The following is a 16,554-nucleotide window of genomic DNA, read 5'->3' as shown; positions in this document are numbered from 1 at the left end:
TGAAGGCATGGGTGGAGCAATTTTGAAGGAGGTTGCAACAGTTGATCCTCATGGCCATTTCTGGGAGAGCATTGCAGTTAATCCAGCATCAAGCACTCACTTAGCCAGTGGTCTGGAGTGCAACACCTCTTTCCTCACCACACACGACATGGACCAGGAGTCTGAGAGCTGTAATTTGGATGCTCTTGCAAGTCATCTGAAGACTCCTGTTATGGCCACCCTATGTGAGGGTAACTGGGGAATCTGACCAGCCAGCCTCTGCTGAAGAGGAGCAGGGGAGAGGATGGGCTGCGTGCTCTCCTGGTCTGGTAATCACTGACTGTGGTAGTTGCACCTTGGAGGCTCCCACCAGGGTGGAGCTGTAATGGCATGTATCACCAGGGCACAGGCCGCCTTTCCCAGGAACTCTTAAAATGAATGCAGCTTACTCTGGTGCAGAAGTCCTCGGCCGAAAAAATGAAGTGCTCTGTGAGTAACTTCTTGGTATCACCAGCTCTGCAGCTGCAATGGAGTATTCATGCTAACCATCATTTTTCGTCTTTGTCCTTCAGACCGAGAAATCTGTGCCTTCCTTCAGAGCAGAGATCACTTTGGGAAAGCAAGAGCACAAAGCACCCATTTTTTATTGTTCAGTTTATCAAGGAAAAAAAAACTTCACTGATTCCCTTTTTTTTTCCTTTTTCCTTTTTTTTGTTGTGTAAGAATCAGATGAGGTTGGTTGTGCATTGTGGTACCTGAAATAGTGGAAAAGGAAAACTTAACATGTAGTTAGTCCCTAGAGAAGATGAGCGGCTGCTACAGCTGAAAACAAGGATTTATCTGATCAGCCAATTCACTGGAGACTGTTTTTTTCTAGATCTGGGTGTCTACAGTAGATTATCATGAAGTTTTTTTGGTATCTAGTAAGGACTGATGTCACACTGAAGACTTTCCCAATGAGGGTCCTAATGGAGAGCCAGCTCTCCTCTATCCAGCCACCTTTGCTTAACAGTAGTAAGGGATATGCCTCTGTCAAGTGTGACTGGAATTGATTGACTTTTCCAAAATTGTGGAGAGAGGGGGAATGGTCTGACAGATCAGCTAACAGACAGCCAAACAGCAATGCCTGGAGACACAGACTGCCTCAGTATGTTTAATTTCCATTGGAAACACAGTTTAAAATGTACTAAAGCAACAACTGCATGGCGTAAGTAAGAAAGGGTTTCCTACACATGCATGATACCATGATTTTGTCCAGACCCCATCTGATACAGATAAATACACTTGCTGTCAGCACAGTTTTTAGACTTGATTGCCCAGGATGTTGTGCTACTGAGAATCTGGCACTTTTTATCTATCTCCTTTACACTGACATTGTTAGGAATGGTGCCATTTGTGATGTGAGAAGCCAAACAAAACCACATTGTCAGCAACACATGCGAGGTGTTCTTGTGATTACCTTCCTGTCCCCATAATGGTGACTGAGACGGGTGAACTCACTAGTCAGCGTTGTTGTTCAGTGTTAAAGCAGCAGGTAAAAGTGTGGTGTCGGAGCTTTGGTTAAAGGCGTTGTTTGGGCCAGATTGGTGTTTCAGGGGCAATGTAAGTTTTAAAAATCCTCAATGCTGGGGCAGACGCTTAGACACAGGCTCATCTTTTTCCCCTCACTCTGCTTTCATTAGAGAAGAGCAGTGCTGCTGAAACTTCTCATTTTCAGTTGCGTGTCCACTGAGAGTCTCCGCAGAATGGCAGAGGTGAACAGGAGAATGGAGAGAGTGAAGAAGTGTGAAGCGCAAAAGTATTGTGTGGTATCAAATTATCCCACGATTCATCAACTCATTAGCTGTCGTTAGGCTAGGCACATCCCTTCACTTTGCTGGCTCTCAGCTGGGACTGGCGTCCCAGGCTAACTGGGATGCCTTGCCTGTGGTTTACAAGCCACCCAGCTCACCAGGGGTGAGCTCAGTGGAGGGGTCAGTAGATCCATCTTGGTGTCCTGTCCCCATGGTGCTCTGGAGTGGAGCAGTGGAAAGGGTGCAGAGCCAGCAGGAGGTGAGGGTATCAGGGCAGAGATGCCCTGATGGCCACCAAAGTTCGCTTCCTGACAGGATACACTGTGAAGATCTCTAGACGCCCTGTAGGTTATTTTTGGTACTTTCCAAATAATGTTGTTTTAACTATAACCTTTACATTGAATTTCCTGCCATTCACATACGTGCGCTTCTCAAAACTACAATGTTATTCTACATCTGCCATTATTTTCCCCTTAAATTGTGGTTCTACTCCGAAAAAAGTCTGTAAAAATGGCCCCACGGGGAACCACTGTTTAGCGTATAAGTGAGCTCTTTATTGAATTTGTTCACATTATCTGTCTAAAGGAGGCTTTGCTTTGTATCAAAATGGCAACCTTGGGCCGACATTAAAGAGTCAAGCTGTTTTTTTTCCTCCTGCTTCATCATCCCTAGGGATATTGCTGCTATAGGCTAAACGCTGCCCTCAGGTTAATCTCCATCACCATGTTTAAGTGGAGAGGCATTTAAGCAATGGAGTTTAAGTTCTGGGATCAGCTACCACAATGGGGTAACCATGCCGGGCAGCAAGCATTAAGCCCACCTACACAGCAGATGATATTCCTGTGATTCTTCCCTTCCAACTACTGTCCCACAGAGAGTGTTCTGATACATCAGCCTGATAAAAGCAGAAAACATCAAATATACACAGAAATACACAAAATGTTCAAAGGTAGGGATTCCCTAGCCCTGCAGGCTATGGCAGAACATGGATAAAAGTGGTAGGAAGCTGAGGCATTTGTGGGCACTCTCACCCATGGCAAGTCTGGGGCCACAGGTGGGAGGGGATGGAGGAGGTGTTCACTTTCACGCCGTGCCAGTGATGGCCACAGGCCTAGAGAATTGGGGAAACAAGGGTGGGAGGGGAAGCATGCTACTTTCGAGCAGTTTCACTCTTAGACTGCCTGGCTGTGAACACATAGCTATGAACTCATGAGCATGAGCACGGGACAGTCACGAGATGCCTCCACTCAGGGCCTGAGCCCCTGCTCCTCGTTATGTTTAGGTAGAACTAGACAGTGTCAGGACTTTGGTTTGAAGGGCTGGAGCCCACACAGCAGGCTCAAGGCTTAAGAGAGCTCCTAGGTGTGGATACCTGCCTCCCCGACGGGTGCTTGTGGTGCCGCAGGGCTGCTCGGACCTGGAGTCCCTCCCTAGAGACACTGATTGAAGACCTGGTCTCTCACCCTGGGCCTGGCACTCTGTGTTCCTCAGTACCCTTGGGGTCAGCACATGAAGGAAGGCCAGTACCTATGCCCTTGTCTGAGCCTGTGGACATAGTGTGTGAGGCACAGCACGCATTTGGGCCAAAGAAGTGTGGCAAGTGATCTCTGTCAGCTGAATCGCAGCACCTGTGTATGCAGATGGTCTTAGCCTGGCACACCTGCGATGGAAAACTCACCAGTGTGAACTGGAAGGAAGGTGGTGTACCCATGGGACTATTGACGTATTTGTACAGCTCTCACATCCTCTCTGTGTCTCAATTTCCACAGCACAGAAAGGGGCATAAAGGACATCTTCCCATCTTCTTCAAGAACTGAGATTTGCAGACCAGGCACTAGATCCTGCATTACACACAGGTGTCCACTGCCCAGGTCTGTAGGGACATTATTGACTTTTACTATTAAAACCTGCCTATGCAAGTCCCTGAGGGTTCCCCTGGCATTGAATCCTGAAGATAAACGAGCAGAGCGCCTCCTGAACTTGCTCACAGACCTGTATTGAAGAGGGAGCGCCTGTGCAAGTTATATGGTCTACAGGAGGGCAGCATTGGGTTCAGAGACCAGCCTTACACCAAATCTGTGCCCGAGCAAGATAATGAGCTGAATGTTGGCTGATTTGCTATTCAGCACCAGCGACTGCTCTCGTCCTTGAGGGAAATTATTACCTTGTTACCTGGGGGGTCTTGGAAAGATAAAGCCCCGCTGTGTTTTGCAGCCTGCCAATGTTACATCTCTATTTAAAGTTAGAGGAGCTTGTGTGCAAATGCTTGACAAGCCTAATATGAAGCAATGATGGCTTCCAGACCTAATAAACTGAGAAGAACTCAGAGATTTATTGTACATTCAAAATTCCTTAAAGGCAAGACATGATACTGCAAGGAGATTCTTGGGAATAAACCCTCAGGTGCTTTGATTAGCAAGGCTTGCTCCCAATTTAATCACATTTCCCTTCCTTCTCTAGAGGAAAAAATCATTACAACAACCACCCGCATTCTGCTCAGAGCTCTCCTTGCTCCTTCTCCATTTTCTTCATCTCTGTGCCTGAGCAGTTTCTAGAAAGGGAGTTAATTAGATTGTTGATTTTGTTTTAAAATATGCTTGATGATGTCATGCTTATCCAAAGGCCAACCCCCTGCTCCCCCTTAAGCCCTTCCAGGGGTTACTGATTTGTGACTATGGCAATTATTATCTTTCATGTCATTAAAATGCCTGAACAGAAATGACTTGTTTGGATGCAGCTGCCTGCCTTCCCCACAGCTCAGTGCTCCTGTCTCTCCCCTGGGCTCAGTCAGGAGAGCCATTTTTTTCCCTGCTCTGTGGTTTCCCAAGTTCAGCCCCCCCCCCCCATTTTCCCCTCTAATATCACTGCTCATGAGTGCTTTACTCTTTCTTCCCCACCTTGGGAGGCAGAAGATATGATGAGAAAGGCAATGGTCACAACCAGTGTGCCTGGATGGAAGGAATGGAAGGGAAAGGTGAAGTCAGGTCCACAACCTGACCCAAGGACTTGAGGGCACTTCACTCCAAGTGAGGTACCGCCTTATGAAATAAGTCAGCCCAAAGGGCTCCTCATCCCGCTTGAGAGCCCACCTTCTGTCAGGGTTTCAGCTCTGGGCTTGCTCCTCTGAGCACTTTTCCTCCTAGGGAGCCCGCCTCTGAGGTGAACTGCCTGCAGCAGAGCGGCTCTGCAGCTTGATGAGGCTTTGGGGTATGGCTGCACACAACTGAAGAGCCCGGTTTCTGGCTACAGGGGCTGGAGTAGGAAAGGCTGCTTGTTACTGGAGACTACTAACCAGATCCTGGTGAACACTGCAAGACCACCACTTGGAGAAAAAACAAGCAGTGTGGAAATTACTATTTTCCCCACTATGGTGTCTGAGGAGCCTGAAGGTGCTCCTTGAGAGATGCAACACAGAGCCCTTTACAAGTGATATATTTCAGGTTCGTTGCTATAACACAAAGCCCAAGCCACATTTCACCACATCTGCCCCATTGACTGCGCCTGTATTTGGAAAACGGGATGTGGAGGTCCCAGGGGAAATGGGACTTGGTTCCTTGAGAGAAAGGCAAGACCAGGGTGTCACTTTCCTCATCTTCTGTTCCTGAGAGCAGCATGCATGGACAGGAGGGGAATGCCCTTTTGAATATCATTCCCTGTTGCTCCAGTACCTCCCACATGAGAAGCAGAGAAGGGCACAGAGCATTGAAGCAGTTCATAATTTCATCCTCCCTCTCCCTGCAGCTCAAAAGAGCAATTGCAGCCCTCACAGCCAGCACAGGGCTAGGAGGGCTATATTAGGCAGGGTACCTTGCCCCACAGTCGGGAGCAGGCTGTGGAGAAGGTCTCGGGGGGCATGCTCTCTGCCTGCACCTGTGCACACATTCACGCACACAAACACACACACGTGCACTCACACACAGCTGCAGCTGAGTGGGGAAACACAGAGAGGATCAAGCGCTTGGCTCCACTTGAATGCTTACCCTGGAAACAGGCCAAGGACAACATGTGCCCACAGGCACCAGGGTCCCTTCCCTTAGCCATGGTCTACCCAGGTGAGACCTTAATTCTAAGGGGAAACCTGCACTGTTGCTTTTATGTTTCAAGGACGAGGGTGTCAGTACAGTTCCCCAGTGCTGACCTTCCCTGCACCCCAAGAGAAAGGATCACCCCTTTCTTCTTATTCTCCCCACCTCCTTTGCAGGCAGCAGGTTCCTTCATTAGAGATGCTCAGTGTCCAGAGGGAAGGTGGCTGTTGAAAAGGACTGCTCAGGTTTTTTTTTTACCTTTGGTCTTGGAAATTATGCTGGCAGCCTGGTGTAGTATCTTTCCCTCCTTCCCCCCTCCCCTGCCTCAGCCCCCGTGAGGGGGGAGGAAGAGCGTGGGTGGTGGAAGGAGTTGTGGTCCCCAGATGTGTGAATTGTTGCTGAGTAGAAATAGCGCACCACGGACAAACAGCAGAGCAGCTCAGCTGAGAGCCATCGCTTTGGGCTTGCGTCACTGACCTTTTCCTCTCGCCCTTCTCAGTCCTCACCTGACCCTCCCACTGCTTCCCCTGCACTTTGCACTCAGAGAGCTCTCGGCACAGTGCTTCGCAATGGTGAGGAGGGCTGGTACAGGAGTTTAAAGGAGGGGGGGGGGAGTAGAAAAAAAAAAAGCCCTGCAGCAAAGACGAGGCAATGCAGTGATCCTCTCTCCATTTCCCCAGAGCTTGGGTTGCCACCCTGCAGGACAAGAGAGTCATGGGCTGACCCAACACACCACTGTCCCTGCCTGGTCTAGCCATTGCAATGAAGGCATAGCTGTTCTGCCTCCACAGCTGGCAGGGTTAGGAATGGGGGAGGAGAAGCAAGCCTGTCCTGGGGTCAGGGGAGTGCTTCAGACTCTGACATATCATGAACAAATGGAATTTTAAAAAAACATTTCAAAGCCTTGCAGGACCAAGCTTGAAATGTGGTACAATTGTAAAAACCTGCATAAGTCTTCTAAAGAGTCAAACAATGCCACCAGCATACCACATGGAGAGAAGTGGGAGTCAGGTGAAACACGGGCTTGGGAGGCATTTTGGACTGTGGTAATGGTAGTTTTGTGGGCCCTTGGCCCAAAAGATCTGCTGAATTGCTGCCTCTGGCTGCAGGGTACAGGGCTTGGTTGCCTGGAAAGTCCTTTCTAGTGCTCTGCTCCATTCCACTACTTCAGGGGAAGAATTGAGGACACATGAGGGGAAAAAAAAGTGTGTGTAGGGGCAAATGGGAGAATGCCATGAGCCCAGAAAAGCATGTGTGGGGCAAGCAGGAGAATGCAGTGAGGCTTAGGCATCCCATGGAAGATGTTTGCCCAAGTTTTGCACTAGGACATTGTTATATCAAACACCTGGAGAGTGGTCAGGACTTTAGAGCAGGGGACCAGAACAGTGAAAATGATGCCTACAGGATGTGAGTCAGTTAGACAGGAGACCTGTTGTCCCCCTTCCTCTCCCTGGGCATTTTCTTCCCCTGGCTACTTTGAAGCATTGCAACTGTCCTCAGTAGCAACCAGTGAGGCTTGGACACATCTCCCACCTCAGAGGTGCATTGCAGTTTGCGTTGCCTGGACTCCCTGGCAGTTGAGGCACCTCAGCAGCTTTGAGGTTGATGCAGGTTAGCCTCACTTCTTGAAGGCATGGATGCAAGTAGGTTAAAGTGAGTCAAGAAACAACCCAGCCCCCCACCTCCCACTCACCCGAGGCTGGATTCCCAGCCTTCCCAGGTCGATGGGGAGCCCCTTCTTCTTAGCTTCTCCAAGCCAAGAGCTCTCCATCCTGCTCCCTCCCATTTTAGTCATTGCAAACAGAGACTGGGAAAGGTGAGATTTTGCAATAATTCCCTGGTCATTTTTGAGTTAAAAGTGACACAAACTCAAGAGATGGGACTGGTCTGTGCGTTGAGAAACTGTCAGAAGCCTTTGATTTAAACCTTCTGCTCTGGCACTCACCGTGGTATAACTGTGGGGAGAGAGATCACAGCGGGCTTGTGGGACAAGGGGGGAGGCATGTCATGAGATGAGGGAGCTGTGCTTGTACTGAAGAGGCCTGGAGCCTCAGCCCCCCTCTACCCACCTCCTGATAGCATCTTCAGAGCGAGCCAGGCTTGCAAAGGGCAACAGTTTCCGTTGGCAGGAAGGTGAGAGATGTCCATATGGGGCTGGTACATGTGTCTGCATACATGTGTGGGTGTCATAGCAGAGCGCGGCACCGAGCTGGCCTCTGAAGCCCGGCATGGCTCGGCAAATGCCAGTTTTCCCACTGTGGTCAGAGGAGGGCCATGCCACGCGAGGCGGTGGAATGATGGCCCTCGGCAATGCAGCTGTGCCCTGTCACCCACACAGCCACGGGCAGGGTCTGCATCCAGCCCTCTGGGCCCAACGGCAGCTCCCAGCCAGCAATGGGAAAGGGAGGGTGAGAAATAGAGGATCTGACACAGGTTCAACCCATTGATGGCATCCAGCTGTGATGCACAGGATGGAGTGAGGCGGGTGCTCTGCTGGCATCTGCTGGGCCCACCCTTGACAAAGGGTCAGGGGAGATGCAGAGCCAGGTCCTGCCATGCTGCACCCCTGCCCTCCCTGGCGCTTTGGGTGCAGGCATGTGCACCTGTGTCCATCTGAGTGCCTGCAGCAGGGTCACAGGTCTCTTTTTATACTCTTTTCTTGCCCTGCTTCTCTCTTCCCCTTTCCCACAGCTATCACAGGGCAAGGAGCGATTGCAGGGCCTTCAGCTTCTCCTGAGCTGGCCCCAACATGCGCTTCCTTCCCCAGAGGCAGCACCATATCCTGCCCTTTACCTCCTCTCCCACTCCCCCACCTTTCATACCTGCAAGACCACAAACCCACAGGAAGCCAGTTTAAAGAGCCAACCCCTTGGCACATACCTTGAACAAGCTTGAGACATGGCCGCAGAGCCCTTTGCAGCAGAGCTTGGACCTGTCTTTCAGGGGAAAAGAGAGGCACGGCCCCAGGGGTAGTGCTGTAGCTGCCCATTACAGGGCATCATTCTTGCTTTGCCCAGGAGAGAGGTGCTGGCTGTCACCAACCCCAGGCTTACATACCACAGGGCAGCCCCATTGAATGGAAAAGGACGCAGCCCTGGGGTGAATGAGGTGACTGGAGGTCTTGTGGCCATCAGGGCATGGCTGCACCCACTAGCAGGGCAGCAGGGCTGGTCTGACCCAGTCTACCCCTCGTTCCTTCAACACCATTGCAGGGTCCACCTTGCCTGAGCTGAGCCTCACCTGTGGCAAGTCCCCAGCCGGACATCCACGGTGTGATGGGTGGCACCAGCTACAGACTCCATTTGTCACGCATGCATCTTAGCCCCAAGGGATTTGGCTGAAAAGTCTCTTTAGGTGGCACTTTCCTCTCCAACTGGCCAGGCTGAAGGAATGAATCATAGAAAACTTTTCTAGAAGGTCTGGCTACACATTTCCGCTCCTCCCTCCTCCCTCACTCCTCACCTTTTGTAAGTGTGATAAAGGCACCTCCAATCTACCAGCATCTCACCTCAAGGGGCCAGCACAACCCCTGCACTTCCTGAGGACACATTTCTATCTGCTTCCTCAGAAGTAAATAAAAAACCCGAAGAAGGCTGGGCTCCCGATCTGACAGAATATCACATTTACTAGGATATATATAGCCCTAGCTCTGGGCCTGACACAGGACCAAAGAGGCCTGTAAGGATGTGTATGATTATGTTTTCCCTCCCTTGCCAAACAAAGCATCTGGTACATGTCAAACCACAGGAGAAGCTATGTGAAGATGAATTAAAGTCAAAACAGAAGGTTCTATAAGGGCATCTCCTCTTGTTTTCTTGTCCATTCCTCCACTTCAGTAGGAGTCCCCTCAGTCCAAACCCCAAAGATGCTAAAAAAATCCCCACTTACCTCTTTGACCTGTACTGAGACCTTGATAGGCATCTCCTTGTCCTTAGGACTCTATCGCTCCTAGATCTTCCATTCAAGCCTCCAAGTCTCCACGCCCCCCTCATGTCTCCCTGTTTTCCCCAACTTTATGGGCAATCGCGACTTGACTTTCCACCTCTGACCTGAACTTCAAGCCTTTCCCATCACACACAAGTCTTCCAAAAATGTGTGTCCAGCTTAACTCTGGAACTGCCACCCACCCCATTGTTAGCAAGCACAAGTGTCTAGTCAACAGTTTAATGTCCCTCTTACTCTGCACTTCCTGGCTTTTACCTCTTGGCAGAGAAAAGAGAAACACCACAGGGAAAACAGAAAACACACACGCTTACTAAGTACCTGACAGAAGGATGTGCTAAAAATTCCACAAGATAAAGGGTCTGATCCCCCTTAAGAGAAGTCCAGCATTAGCCCAGCCTTCCTCAATAGAATTAATTAAGTACTTGAAGCCTAATCCTACAACCCATTGTGTTGTCCTGTTTTTTTGGTAATTTCCAAAGAATCCTACCTTGAATTTGCTTAAAGTTTTCCCAGCAGAGATGAGAGGGTTGTCGTAATTAGAAGTGTCAAAGTAGTAAATAGCTTTAAAGTTATGGTTCTCCACAAAGGAAACAGACAGAAGATTGCCAAGGATTGCCCAGGGAAGTTTCAGACCTGAGTTAGATTTTTCACCTCTTTCAGGTCAGTGTCTTTTCTATTGCACTATTTGGCAATAAACAGAGCTAGAAGGAAGAGGTTGGGAGGGAAAAGCAGATCTAAGTGCAAAACAACCAGGGAAAAAAGTTTAATACTACTGGAAAAAAAAAAATACAAAAGTTCTTGGAGTTTGTTTGGTTTTGTAACATAAAGCACCATTAATTCCACAGTACATTACAACTCAGCCTACTACACCTTCCAGAAAGCACCCAATACTCCTGAAATGAGATTTAGCACCAAGGGATTGCCACCTTGTTTAGCACCAAGAAGCCTGTTAAACATACCCTTTGGTCCCCCTGCCCTCCTCTCTCATGTGCATCAGGCACCATCTGGCTGCTCATGGGTAGTACATGAGACCTATCACTGGCATTCAAACATCAAATAGAAAAGGAGGAAGAAGGAAGCTTGTTTCTGGAGATATTCAGTGTTAGAGAGGCTTGCTTCTCTTCAGGGAGACACAGGGGCACTATACACTGTAAATAGACAATATCTGGGTTTGCACCCTGTTGAGGAAGAGAGAAAGGGATTCGGTCCTGAGCATCACCTCCAGCATGCTGCTTCCTCTCTACTGCCTGAAATCCTGTCTCTGAGCAATTCCACATGCTTGACCTGCTAAGAGAGGGGAAGAAACTCACAGTCTCCTTTAGTTCCCATGATCCCATCATCACATGTTTCTCTGGGAAAAACCCAGCTTTGCCTCAGTGAAACTATGTTTTTACACCCATTGCCTCAGTGACAGTGGTGGGGAGGATCCAGGGCAGAAAGTACCCGAAACTCATTCCAGTCTGTACAGCTTCCTTAGCAAAGCAGGGAGGGTAAGTAAACAGGGCAAGAGAGAAAATGTCCTGCAATTCTCTCAAGCTCATTTTTAATATTTAGCCTGGGTCCCTGTGCCTTTGCCATCCTGGGCTGAGTGTACCAGACCTAGTCCTGTATAATGATGCGTATCTCCTATGGGAGAGCTCTGGTAGTCCCAGGTGCTGTAGGCAGACACCATGGCTAATCATGAGACCGCAGAAGCTAGATAAGTCAGAAGACTTCACTATCAGTGATGGGCAGAGGAGAAATACAGTTTCTCCTGCTTGTCCTGTCCTGAGACTCAAGAAAGAGACAACTCTTGGCACTGCTGTTTACAGGAGCATCACAACATGTGGAAGTAGGTTTCCCAAAGTGCTGAGTCAGCCTCACCTGCTCCCCCAGGACTGTAGCAATCCCAGAGGGATGGGAGTGAGAGCAGTGTGAGACCAGTACAAATGGTACTAGAAAACCCTACTGCTGGCGTTCCTTTCCCACTGCGACATCTCCAACCTGACAAGAAGAGTGAGGGTTTGTTTTAGCCACATGCTTTTCTCAGTCGCTCTGATGAGATTGCCAGAAAAGGGCACAGAGCATGTGGCAGGGAAGCTTTCAACCCTGGGGCGAGGTGCTGTAGTCTCACCTCTGTCTCTTTTCCACCACAGAGGCAAAGAGGTGCCAACCTGCCCAGGTTTGGAACTGATTTAACTGCAATTGCCCTTACAGCCTCCAGCTCAGGTCCTGAAACAGCAGTCCCTCAATACCAATGTGGGAGAACCACCTTCAGGAGGACAACGTAATGGCACGCAGGAGCCAGGGCCTGAGTCTCCCCTCACATCAGCAAGTGTTAGGGATGACTGCTGATACCAAGGGAAGGGCATGGGTGCACCTCTGCCAAAGAAGAAAGCAGATTTGGGTTCACTGTGTGGACTAGCTTCCCACAGCTGGGGAACTGAGACCAAGTAGCACCCCAGGGGAGGTTTGGGAGGGAGGTTTGGTAGGGTTGTGTCTCTCTCGTTCTGTACTTATGATCCCTAGTGGGAACAGAGTGCTGGGCTCTACTGATTCAACAGCAAATGCCTCCGAAGGGTCTGGCTGAGTGTCTGGCCCTTCATCTCTTCAAAGGGCTAGAGCTGGCACAGAGGATGACAATCCCACCAGGCCTAGATTTCACAGCCAACCTGGACTCTGTGACCCAGAAGGGTATCTAAGGAAAGCCAATGACATACTTCAGAAGGCCAACAGTCCCCTTTTTGGAAAGACAGTATCGTCTCTCACCGCTCCTTCCTTGTGCTACAGGAGGCCATCAGACCCCAGTCCGCTCTCCAGACTACAGGTGTGAGAGGTGACATTAAGGCCATGTTGCAGGCTGCAAAACTGGCATGTCTGGTTGGGACAGAGAGGAGCCAGGATGCACCTGGGCAGTGGGGACTTTCTAGCCCTTTCTACAGGAGTCCTTTGTGTATGAAGCCCCAAGAAGGGACACATCCCCAGGAGCAGCATTTTAGCTTTCCTCCTGCTCTAGGACCCTAAGTGCCAGACACAGTTCGCTGGCAGATTTGGAAGAAGCCAATAACCTAAGTTGGGGTCATGAGGTGAGGGGGTGAGAGATGGTAGTGTCACACTGTAAGTGGACACATACAGGCCTGGCTACAAGAGAGCGTGAGGTGGGAGCCAGTGCGGCAAGTTTCACACTCAGTGCCTGAGACTTGACAGGCCCATTTCCAAGTGATTTGCAGTGGTTGCGGGCAGTAAAGAGAGAGAGAGAGGAAGAAGGAAAAGGCCTAAGAGGCCCCAAGGAGGAGGAGAGGCAGTTAGTCAAGGCTGGGCTTGACCAGGTACCCGTTGAAGGTGATGTACACATCAACATCATCACTGTAAATGGCATTCTCCCGCTCCCGCTTGTAGAGCCTCACCCAGATCTCATCATTTTCCTGAAGCTCCAGCATGAGGCTCTGGCTCTGCATGATGCTGCGGTCACTGGGTTGGGCATACAAGATGACTGCCTCTTCTTCATTGTGCATGATGTGCATGTAGGTCTCCTTGAAGTTCCAGGTGTGGACGTTGAGGCTGAAATAGTAAAGTCCACCTACGTAGCAGTAGAATTTGCCATTGAACATGTCGAAGTGGCTGTAGAGGTTGACGAAGACGGTGTCAAAGATCAAGACCTGGAAGCCCTCGCTGCTGTGCAGCGCTTTCTTGCGACCGACGGAGAATGCAGCATACTGATGCTTGCAGGGGTCTCCTGCTGTGCCCATCTGTCCTTTACTGCCTTTCTGGCCCTGGGCACCCCGCTCACCTTGTGGTCCTTCCTTGCCCCATTTTCCTGGCATCCCAGGCTCTCCCCGGTCTCCTTTCTCTCCTACAAGAGGAAGCAGAGGACACAACTCCTGTGTGAAACCAGAGGGAGAGGTGGAAGTGGCAGTGAGAAAGCCTAATGAGGAGGCAGAGGATTGCTCAAGGATGGGACAATGCCAGAAGAAGAAATGCTCCTGAGGGTCACAATATCATTGTACTTCATGGGAAAGGAGCTAGCAGAGCTCTGGGTGCGACTGGGGTCTCTTCTCTTACGAACTCCCTGCTCACCACATGATATAGCCTTGCTGGAGGCACTAGCACCTGTCCCTAAGAGACTTCAGCCTGAGAGGGACCCCAGCAGTGCAAAGTGCCACTGGGGTTCTTGACCCCTTCTTCCTCTTCCACATTCCTTTACCTCCACCACAGCCCCTGCCCTCCTACACACCTCTCTTATGACCCAATTATCCATGTTGTGTGCACACTGTTCTTGCTGTAGGCTGGAGAAGGGGAAGAAGTGCTAATGCCTGTGGGAGAATATGACTAGAGAGGGACTATGAGGTGGGTCAGAGGGAAAAGATCCAAGCTGGACTTGGTGGATGGTGCAGTGCAAGTTAGAGGGCTGGTACTTTGACAATACCGGCATCCTTTGGGCATCCTGTATAATTAATACTGCAGTTCTACTCTGGAGTTTGTGTGTTGCCTGTCACACACTTGGGCAGGCATCAATACAGAGAGAGAGCAGCACCAGAACATACTTTGTGTATAGAGAGAAGAGATGGGGGTCAGAGCAGCCTCCAGCACAAGTGACAGCATCCCAAATTTGTGCCTTGTTCTTTTCCTCCTCTCCATCCCCTGCATGGTATTGCAGGTCCCCCTGCAATACCCCACCCTAGTCCAGGCCTCTATCTGCCCCAGACACACTTCTGAGCTTTGATGGATTGCAGCTGTTTCGAGGCTGGGCAGAGAAGAGGGAATATCTGCCCAGCTAGCCCAGAGGAACCACAGAGCAACAATAAGCAAGTAGAGCAGAATCCAGCTGGGAACAGGCTTTTGCCCACAGCAAAGGCTAAAAGGGGAGCCCTGAAGGGAGGAGCTGATCTAAACTAGGGAGCATTTTCCCATTAGCCAACCCAGCCACAGCAGGGTGGAACAAACTGGGGGTCACTGCCAGTTAGCCTGGAGGTGCTTGCAAATAGCTGCTGCCTCCTCTTGCCCTCCTCCCCCTCCAAAATGCATGTGACCCATGGAGCTGGAGAAGGTTTCCCCACAGCCTTCCCTAGTGCCAATGCCTACCCTCCAAGCTTGCTTATTTTGCAGCTGGATAGAGACTGCTCCTTCCCTCAGGCACTACAGGACTCTGGAAGTCTGAGGCAAGGAAGGTGTCCTCCCAGCTTGGCAAGAGGCTGCCACTGCCACTCCTGTGCTAACAGGGAGGAAGAGCTGGTAGCAGGCAGCATCCTGAGACACAGAGGTCACAGCACGGATATGCACTGACTTCCCTCCCCCCAGGCCACTCTTGATCACAGCATAAAACATCTAAACCCTGGGCACAGTGTGTGTGGGCACATACCCTTCAGGATGACATCTGGCAGTCTGTTAGCATAACCAGCATGCCAGCAACCCAGCTGTCACCTCCACTGCAGTGGCACCAGTCCCTGAGCAGGCCTTGGCATCCCAGGGCCAAGATGGGCACTTACCCTTCAGTATGGTGATGTTGATATAGGGACGGACCTCCGGCATAGGGTAGGGCAAGTGGTGGTGGCTGGGAGGGAGCGGTGGGGCATCTGTGGAAGAGTCCAGTGGGTCACAACAGCGCTTGCAAGCACCAGGGGCTGGTTCTGTGAGGTTGGGTTCATCAGTGGGTGCCCCAAGCACAACAAGAGGGAGAAGAAGGAAGGCCAGGGGTGTGCGCAGGTAAATTATGTCCATGGTGACCTGGGAAGATATGAGGAAGCACCAGGGTGAGGTATAAGAAGGGGAGGACCCAGGCGATGGAGCAGAGATCACCACAAAACATCTTGCTGTGGCTGGAGCCAGGGGTGGGACAAAATGGCATTGTCCCGTGGAGGCAGTTTACATGCTTGAAGTCCCTGGAGGCTCAAGGCTGCAATCTGAGTAGCAACCGCATGGCCCAAAGAGGATGCCCCACGCCCTTCTGCCCAGACCAATGGAGACTAGGTGCTAACCCTGGAAGAAGGCTTGACCCTCATGAGGCAAACCACTGGAGCCACTAGAAGATTCAGTCCCCAGGCTGGGATAGAGGAAGGAGACATGGCAAACCACACAGCCCCTTCAGCAAAAGCATGCTCCGGTAGGCTGCTGAATCTGTGGGGAGGGCTGTAAAAAACTTCTCCAGTCCTCCAGTCACTAGGTATCAACTCTTCACGGGAGTCTAACCCAAAAACCCTTCTGTCCCAGCCAGAGTCTGACCCACATCTCTCTGCAGAGAGGCTGGGAACTTAACTTCAGCCCCCTCCTTCCCCCCACAAAATCCCATCCCTCTCAGTGCCTCAGCGCCCTCCCACCACTGCTGAGTTGTGTTCTCAGCCAAACCCCAGCACCTTCCCAAAGGGATGGCTGGCTCATCTGAGAGCAGCAGGCAGTGCCAGGCCTTTGCAGACAGACCAGAGGGGAGCTGCTCCGCTGCAGAGGGTGAAGGAAGCAAAGCTCGGAGCAGGCAGCCTGCAGAGAAATATGCTTACGAAAGACAGCCATGCAAACAAGCTGAGAAAGCCCCTCTCCCAGCCTCTGCCCCCCTTCCCTCTGCCTGCACCCCAGCGCAGCGTGGCAGCTCACCCCCGAGGCTGAGGACTCCCCTCTGTGCTTCCCAGCCCCTGCTCGCGGGCTCCCCTCCGCCTGCAAAGCCGGCCCCCGGGCCCATGGCTTTAAGAAAGCTGGCTCTTGGCACAGGCACTGCTGAGTGCTGACTGGGTGCGCAAGCTGGGCTTGGACCTGCTCCCTCCCCTCTCCTCTCCCTCCCTTTCCCTCCCTGGCTTTGGGGCTCTCCATTGCAAACCGGCTTGGGTTTCTGCGCCTTTTAACTC

General features: G+C 50.9%; 1 protein-coding gene across 1 annotated transcript; it reads right to left on the bottom strand.

Moving 5' to 3' along the window:
* Positions 1–12,717: 12,717 nt before the first annotated feature.
* C1QTNF6 (C1q and TNF related 6) lies at positions 12,718–16,331 on the bottom strand. The gene is made up of 3 exons (XM_076328729.1): positions 16,307–16,331; positions 15,208–15,445; positions 12,718–13,574 (listed from the first exon to the last, which is right to left on the bottom strand). The coding sequence occupies exons 2-3, from the start codon at positions 15,437–15,439 to the stop codon at positions 13,027–13,029; spliced, it is 780 nt and encodes a 259-aa protein (XP_076184844.1). The 5' UTR covers positions 15,440–15,445; positions 16,307–16,331; the 3' UTR covers positions 12,718–13,026.
* Positions 16,332–16,554: the final 223 nt, after the last annotated feature.

This window comes from Aptenodytes patagonicus, chromosome 1, assembly GCF_965638725.1.
Source record: "Aptenodytes patagonicus chromosome 1, bAptPat1.pri.cur, whole genome shotgun sequence".
NCBI classification, from domain to species: Eukaryota; Metazoa; Chordata; class Aves; order Sphenisciformes; family Spheniscidae; genus Aptenodytes; species Aptenodytes patagonicus.
The sequence above is the reverse complement of the archived record's forward strand: the minus strand, read 5'-3'. Positions and strand labels throughout refer to the sequence as shown.

Bases quoted from the DNA above. Each gene is read 5' to 3' on its own strand.
- C1QTNF6 (XM_076328729.1), bottom strand. From the start codon at position 15,439: ATGGACATAATTTACCTGCGCACACCCCTGGCCTTCCTTCTTCTCCCT. The intron at 13,575-15,207 runs GTAAGTGCCCAT...TTCCTCTTGTAG, and splicing joins CAACATCACCATACTGAAGG to GAGAGAAAGGAGACCGGGGA.